Here is an 8,472-nt window from a genome sequence, read left to right as displayed (position 1 = left end):
CCAGCATCTGACCGTGCAAAGAAAAATCATTCCATGTTTAGTAATATATCTGTGTATAAAGAGGAAGGAGGCTGGAGAGGGGAGAATGAGAGAAGGGAATGGAGGAAGCAAATGAGAGATGGGAGGGAAGGAGGGGAAGAGAGAGAGAGAGAGAGAGAGAGAGAGAGAGAGAGAGAGAGAGAGAGAGAGAGAGAGAGAGAGAGAGAGAGAGAGAGAGAGAGAGAGGAGAGGGAGAGGGAGAGGGAGAGGGAGAGGGAGAGGGAGAGGGAGAGGGAGAGATGGAGAAGTAGATGGAGAAGTAGATGGAGAAGTAGATGGAGAAGTAGATGGAGAAGTAGATGGAGAAGTAGATGGAGAAGTAGATGGAGAAGTAGATGGAGAAGTAGATGGAGAAGTAGATGGAGAAGTAGAGGGAGAAGTAGATGGAGAAGTAGATGAGAAGTAAGGAGAGTAGAGGAGAAGATGGAGAAGTAGATGGAGAAGTAGATGGAGAAGTAGATGGAGAAGGAGAAGGAGAAGAGAATGGAGAAGTAGAGGAGAAGAGGGGAGAAGGAGAAGGAGAGAGAGAGAGAGAGGAGAGAAGGAGAGAGAGGAGAGAGAGGAGAAGGGAGAGAAGGAGGGAGAGGAGAGGAGGGAGGGAGGGAGGGAGGGAGGAGGGAGAGAAGGAGGAGGGAGGGAGGAGGGAGGGAGGGAGGAGGGGGAGGGAGGGAGGGAGGGAAGGGAGGGAGGGGAGGGAGGGAGGGAGGGGAGGGAGGGAGGGAGGGGAGGGAGGGAGGGAGGGAGGGAGGGAGAAGGAAAGGAAAAGGAAAAGGAAAAGGAAAAGGAAAAGGAGATGGAGATGGAGATGGAGATGGAGAAGGAGAAGGAGAAGGAGAAGGAGAAGGAGAAGAGGGAGAGGGAGAGGAGAGAGAGGAGAGAGGAGAGAGAGAGAGAGAGAGAGAGAAGAGAGAGAGAGAGAGAGAGAGAGAGAGAGAGAGAGAGAGAGAGAGAGAGAGAGAGAGAGAAATAGTACAAAAAGATAGAAGTAAATGACATCAACATGGAAATAGGAATAAGTATGCCTTAAAAAATTAAAAACAATGAAAATGGAAGGAATTAAACATGACCAAAGCATATATATTCACTTTTTCTTTTCCTAAAAAAATAACAAACCTGTCATATTTCTTGAACAACTTTCAATATGATGACACACAAACTGGAAGTCATCCTCTGGTGTTTTGTTGGCAGGACTCTTAATAAAGCAATTAAACCTGGAATGTGGAACTGAGTATTATTCTGTTTTATTCTATATTTTGTTCATGTATGCTAAGAGACTATAAGATAAAAAACAGTATGAATATCCTTTTTTCCCCATGCTTATAATGACAAAAAAAAGAGTTCAGTAGATGTTTAAATCATCCAACAATACACAAAGTTGCCATACTGCCTTCTCTTTCTAAATACCACATAGTTACTGCATCATGCCTCACTCAGTTCACCAAAATACAAAGCTTTACCTTTCTTTCAAAATTTTTCTGTACACAAAGCTACTGACAGGTGCCCGGTTATCTTGAATACATTGCTGTTTGTACATGCGATACATTTTCTCAACGTTGAGGTCCTGCGGAAGGGAGGGTCTGTTATTGACCTCATTACTCTGGGGATCAATGGGGAACGCTTTGATGTGCTGACAGATATAATCTACGTCCTCTTGTTTCGTCTTGTTTTTGGGCGAGTGGTTTCCTCGTCGGTCCTGCAACAGTGGTATTAGTATCAGTGGTTGTTGTTGTTGTTGTTATTGTTATTGTTATTGTTATTGTTATTGTTATTGTTTGTTGTTGTTGTTGTTGTTGTTGTTGTTGTTGTTGTTTGTTATTATTGTTGTTGTTGTTGTTTGTTGTTGTTATTGTTGTTGTTGTTTGTTGTTGTGTGTGGTGGTGTGGTGGTGGTGGTGGTGGTGGTGGTGGTGGTGGTGGTGGTGGTGGTGTGGTGTGGTAGTGGTGGTGGTGGTGGTGGTGGTGGTGGTGGTATTATAATAATAATAATAATAATAATAATAATAATAATAATAATAATAATAATAATAATAATAATAATAATGACAATAACAATAACAATAACAATAACAATAGTAGTAGTAGTAGTAGTAGTAGTAGTAGTAGTAGTAGTAGTAGTAGTAGTAGTAGTAGTAGTAGTAGAAGTAATAGTAGTAGTAATAGTAGTAGTAATAGTAGTAGTAATAGTAGTAGTAATAGTATATATATACTATATATAAATATACTTCAAGAGTATCTTATGTAAACTGATTTTCAATTTACAATTTCCATACATTTAAACAAATACATATTTTGAAAATTCTTAGATAACTTACTTTCAAAGCAAAGGGAGATTCACAGGCCACAGCTTGTAGCACGCGATCCACTCGGCCATTGGAAACCCCGTGCAGCTGCAGGAATGCGGTTTTACAGACTCTGACTGGCTTTTCACCTGGCTATAATTTGGGTTAGACATTAGACATTTTGTTAGAATTCTATCTTATAGCCTATACAAGTATTGCTAGACTTTATTTGCAATGCCATTAAAATGTTATAAGAAAAGCTCTTTAATTACAGATTATAAATAAATTTGGCAGTTTCTATTATAAACCTTAAACTGAGTAGGAAATAAAATACCTTCATTTGGACATTATATATCCTTGTATAAGTTCTTGTGAATTTTTCTAGCACTTTGTCTCTCTCTCTTTGCATGACAGGTACTAACACAACCTTCTGTGCAATATACTCATTTTGCTTTGTAAAGTTTCCAAATTTCCAAAAGTTCATGAAGACCTGCCTACGAGAGTCCTCAGAGCCTATCTCTGGTATACAGCGATACTTGCAACCACAGTGTTTATCCACATAATGTTTTTCTTCTTTCAACTTCCCTGCTGCAGTGTAATAAGCTGCACCACTATTCCTCTTGAATTTTCTCTCCAGCCTCGTCATAGAGCCCACTTGTTCTCCACTTTTCTTTTTCCTATTGGGTTCAGGTAATCTCTGATCTTCCACTGGCACTTGTTCTCTAGTCTGCTCAGAGAGATCATTCAGAGCACTGGGAGCTGAAGTGGGTTGAACTTCCTGAACTTCAGCCACAGGTGGATTTCTAGCTGACGCACTCTTTTTGCCGGTCCAAGATTTTTCAATGTGTCGATACACCCACAGACTCACTGGCACTTTCCCCCTTTCCTCGCACCATCTTTTATACATTTCATACATCTTTTTGACAGACAAGTCCTTTCCCCCTGTTTCACCGAGATCACCAATGCTGTGGATGGGGTTTTCTCCTCCCTCCTCTCGACTGTACCTCACTGACCAGATGTGCTGAGTCACAAGGTCGCAATCCTCCTGGGAAGTCTTGTTGCTTGGTGTGTGCTGACCCCTCTTGTCCTGTGAGAATTGGCATTGATTAAATCATTTAATAAAACTATTTTTTTTAACCAATCAGGAAAAACAAACATACACAGGCAATTTTTCTTTTAAATAGGTTTAATTAAATATCTTAGCTATTTGGTTTAATAACTCCCAAGTGACATATCACTCATGATGATGAAACTATACTTGTCAAAATCATGATGAAGAATAGGTTGGACTGAGATTAATTATCTTCAAACTGCAAGAGATGTATTTGACTGGTTTTGTTTATATCTACCTCAGAGATACAAGATCATAATAAGGCAACCAATAATAACTGCACTGTAATTAACTGTACTATAATCCAAATAGTAACTTTAATAATGAATCAGATAACACGAAATAACAGCCATATTACTGATGCTGCTAATGCTACTAACATATTAATACTGTAATAGATGATGATGATGATGATGATGATGATGATGATGATGATGATGATGATGATGATGATGATGATGATGATGATGATGATGATGATGATGATGATGATGATGATGATGATGATGATGATGATGATATGATGATGATGATGATGATGATGATGATGATGATGATGATGATGATAAAAACAAAAATAATTATTCTACAAAACCAATATCATAAAATCATAAAAAACATAAATAATGTCAGCTTATTTACTCAAATCATAATATATATATATATATATATATATATATATATATATATATATATATATACATATATATATATATATATATATATATATATATATATATATATATATATATATATATATTATATTATATAATATATATATATATATACATAATATATATTATATATAATATATATATATATAATCAATAATATTATATTATATATAATATATATAAATTATAATATATATATATATATATATATAATACACATATACAGGCCATTATGATTAGGATGAAAATCTTATCCAAGAATCAAAAGATTTTGGCTGAATCTGGTTACAGAGTCATAGCAACTCACAAGATGTCACCTGCAGAAATGGAAAAAAAAATAATAACAACAATCTCATTGAATGATGAAGAATGACTTAATAGTCATATTGAAGACTTTGATCTAATCTTGAACACCAATACACACTAGCTACAGGATAAGCCAATTAAAACAAAACTACATTTTTATAAATTTCTAAATACAAGTCAGTTTTTTTTTTTTTAATACAGCCAAAGCATATATTACACCTAAGTTTTCTTCTTCACTGCCTACCTGTAAAGCATCAGGCATTTGACAATTCACAGCCTGAAGAATGCGGTCCAGTCTGCCATTGGAGACCCCATGGAGACGCAGGAACATTGTCTTGCATATACGTGTCTGTTTGCTGCAGTTCTGATTCAGAAGGAAAGATAAAATATGTCTTGTGTTTTTCAAGTGAATCTATTTTTTCTACCATAAAAAATTGCTATTCAAGTGAATATACAGTAGAAAATGATGAGGTTTTCAAAATAGTTTATGATAATAATTACATAATATCATAATTTCATCATTTTGTAATGTTTAAAAGAAGTTAAATGGACAGCAATATTTATATTCATTCACATTAGTTGTACAATCTAAAAAAAATTGTAAGACTTACTGGTAAACGAACACAATAAAGTCTTGATACTGTTTTTGAATTTTTCTCTTCCAATGGTTGTGTCTGTTTTTTCTTGACATTGGGTACAAGTATTACATTTTCAGCAAGATACGTATTTTGTTTACTAAAATCACCAATGTCCCAAAAGCTTCTAAATATATTTTCTCTGTCTGTCACACTACCAAGTTTGGAGAGGCACTTATTCTTACACTCACAATCCTTATCCACATATTTCTTAGCTTCTACGAGTTTTCCTGCAGCATTAATGTAAGATTCTCCTCGATTCCTGCAAGACTTTCGGGCAACTTTGGCACTCATTCCCTCCTTCCTTAGTTTCCTCTTTTTCAAACCATCATTTTCTCTTATTTTTGAAGATGAACTATCATTTGTTCTTGGTTTTGAGATTGTGAACTTATTACTAACAGGTACACTTGATGTCACCACTTGAACTGGCAGGCTACAGCTTCCATATCTCTGCCCCTGAATGTTTGCTGTCTGAGCAGTTACTTGTGGGTGTTGGGAAGCATGAAGTGGAGGGGTCCGTACAGCAACAGTTGAACTTTCGTATGAGAAGTATTGTACTTGTGGTGCCTGGACCTGATTCACATGAGCAACACCCACATTGTTGAACACTGCATGGTATGACTGTAATGGTGCTGCTGGCTGTGGATGATGTGCATATCCCATGGTTACCATGCCAGAACCTCCTACTTGGCCTGTTGGCACCATGTCCTGTATACTTACAGGATGGCCAGTTGATGTGACTGTTGAGTTACTTATGTTGGCTATGTTACTGATAGTATTGATATTTCCATAGCCATGAAGCTGATGTTGGAACGTACTGTAACTGGTAACATCCACAGCTTGACCAAGTATATGAGACAGGCTAAACTGAGACTGTGGATCCATTATGACTTGGCAATTTATTAAATACTTTTGGTAGGTTAACAGAACATTAATTTACTGTGAGAACTAAAAATAAAGCACATTATACTTGTGCAATTATATTTTTTTCCTTTTTCTCATTTTTTAGTTTTTTACTATTTAGTTTCTCAAGGACTGTTGCTCCATATCAATGTTTTTCATGCTGTTTTCTCAACTGATTCTATGTCATAAATAAACATATTTCACTCATGATAGCACTGTAAGTATCAACTGAAAAGGGATTAGTCACTTTATGAAGTCCTCAAATATTCACTTTAAAGTATGCCTCTTCTTTATATCCATACTATTTGAGTTTGGCCATTTTAGAATAAGGTTCTGAAAAGAAAACCAACAGTTACCATCTCATTACCTAACACAACAAAAATAAATTAAAAAGTACAAATAAAGACTAATACTGTTGATCTACACACTATCAAGATTCAGTATTGATGAACCTCTTACTATACCTTAGCTTAAAAAAATATTGAGCATATTAATATGAAGTAATAATTTACTTTTCTGCTTTATGACAGTGACAAGATTGATTGATTTCCTGGATATGCTTAGTTTTAGAACTATTAAGAGTAATTGTACATTCTTTTCAGTCTTTGTTATCAGAAATATTTTATCCAGAAAACCCTCTGATGATCATTTCACAGTGTATTTTGTAGTAACTACAGATGATGGAGTTTCATGCAAGATGACTTACACCAAGGCAAGAAGAATACCAGGAAAATTCCAAGACACCCTCCTCTCAAAGGAAAGCAAGCTTCTTAATAAACAAGAAATTTATGACATTAAATAGATCATAAATGTTACATTAAATAATGCATATTCAAATTACCTGTCTAATGATGAGGACTATACAGAGTTGCAGCAGTACAGAGAAAGTAATGGAACCTGTGGCCTAGATGCTCATAACACAAGATAAGAATGGAACAAGCAAGGTATCTGAGAAAGCATACATACATTCTCCTTGTTACACAGTGCAACTTTCATCTTTACCTTCCGTGACCGCTGCTTGGCGATGCTGGTATGGATACCTGTCTGTGGATTCGCAAAGTTGATTAAATGCATCAGCTCTTTGTAAACATATAGACAGTTGTATAACAAACTTTTGTCTCAACAATATTAGCAATCTTCCCTGGTCCTCCAATCTTCCTATTCTTTTGGTTGAGGACCCACTGTACTGTAACTTCACCACAGATTTTGGTCCCTTTACTGATGGTATTGGAGGGCAAGTTAAGCTCTCCCTATACAAATCTGTGGTTAAACTTTTCTAATGTTTGTACTTGTTATTTCTCATATGGAAAAACAAGAAACCTATGAAACTTTTAAACTTTAAAGGGCAGTTATACAGTCCTGCGTCAAAGAGTTTGAATTTGGCAGTGGTGATAAAGAAAGTGTATGTATTTGTCTAGCGGATTGCAGAGTTCATATGATGCTGGGGCAAGCTGCCTTTCTGACTATCTTCTTCTGTGGTTACTGTGTGAGTGCTGGGACATCATATGTGGGTGGTATTTATGCTTGAATTCAAGAGTATGAGGTATAAGTAAGAGAATGTTTATTCTATTTGTAGTCATATTTTTTACTGTATTTTTTATTACAAACTTGGAAAGGAAATTTCATAGATGCGAGTCCTTAGTTTTACTAGTCTGCTCCCTTCATGTGCAATTCAACTTGTACCAAATGGCTGTGAGAAATTGAAACTCTCCAAATTACACTCAGTAGTCAAGAAAACAAATAATTAATTAAATACTGAGGTGAAAATAATTATTTGTGCAGCATGGCCAGGGTGGAAATAGAGATAATTTTGTGCAGACAGACTGCGTTGAATCACAGTGCAGTCTCTTGCTGCAGTATGTTAATACCAGTCCATGTTATATTATGTAGTTTAGTCTAGTGATGAGATAGACCTATAAAATGAATAAAGATATTCACTTCAGCTTATACATCTACACATTGTTTAAGGATATCATACCTCACAGTCCCTTTATACTTCAATATTTCGTACACAGTAAGGCCAAGAGGGCCAAGATTGTCATTTCTCTGTATTATCAAAATAATTAATTCAGACGAGAACCTTAACTTTATAGACCTTCTATAATTAACCTTTCCAACTCTTACCCATATACTCATTCCAGAATCAAACCTCCTGACGTAGCCATCAATACCTGAAAGACTTAAATAAATGAGAAGACAAGAACTCACAAAAAAAAAACTTCCGTAAACGTGACATCCGTGGCTTTGTTTACGTCTGTGTTTGTTTACATTGTAGAGATCATTTGTTCCGGATCGAATTTCGTTTTTATTTTCTCGAACCTTTTATGATTTTGACGAATAATAACCTTTGGAATAGTTTATTTCTTGCCCTTCATTATCATTAGGTATTTGTAGTTTTAATATTGAGTCGTGTTATATTATTATTATAATTTATAATGAAAGTTTCCCCTCTCTTATTTTGTAACATAAGCGATCCATTTCAAAAAGTAAATTTTCTGAAAAAAACAACAGGCTTTTAAATGGCTT

The 8,472-nt window shown here is 35.7% G+C and overlaps 1 protein-coding gene across 5 annotated transcripts in view; it reads right to left on the bottom strand.

The window, feature by feature from the left end:
• LOC119574230 overlaps positions 1 to 8,223 on the bottom strand; it is an 8,529-nt gene extending 306 nt beyond the window's left edge. Inside the window, exons 1-9 of one of the 5 annotated variants that reach the window (XM_037921384.1) lie at positions 8,071 to 8,209; positions 6,949 to 6,990; positions 5,020 to 6,279; positions 4,653 to 4,772; positions 2,652 to 3,404; positions 2,351 to 2,470; positions 1,497 to 1,732; positions 1,153 to 1,250; positions 1 to 7 (exon numbers count right to left, since the gene is read on the bottom strand). The exon at positions 1 to 7 is cut by the window's left edge and continues 306 nt beyond it. In XM_037921384.1, coding sequence (XP_037777312.1) covers positions 1 to 7; positions 1,153 to 1,250; positions 1,497 to 1,732; positions 2,351 to 2,470; positions 2,652 to 3,404; positions 4,653 to 4,772; positions 5,020 to 5,928 — 2,243 coding nt within the window. In that variant the 5' untranslated portion in view covers positions 5,929 to 6,279; positions 6,949 to 6,990; positions 8,071 to 8,209. Of the gene's footprint in view, positions 8 to 1,152; positions 1,251 to 1,496; positions 1,733 to 2,350; positions 2,471 to 2,651; positions 3,405 to 4,652; positions 4,773 to 5,019; positions 6,280 to 6,787; positions 6,898 to 6,948; positions 6,991 to 8,070 lie in introns of those variants that run through there. The other 4 variants (XM_037921387.1, XM_037921383.1, XM_037921386.1 and 1 more) reach the window with 4 other exon arrangements.
• Positions 8,224 to 8,472: the final 249 nt, after the last annotated feature.

Source organism: Penaeus monodon, chromosome 6 (genome assembly GCF_015228065.2).
Source record: "Penaeus monodon isolate SGIC_2016 chromosome 6, NSTDA_Pmon_1, whole genome shotgun sequence".
NCBI lineage: Eukaryota > Metazoa > Arthropoda > Malacostraca > Decapoda > Penaeidae > Penaeus > Penaeus monodon.
This window is presented reverse-complemented; position numbering and strand designations above follow the sequence as displayed.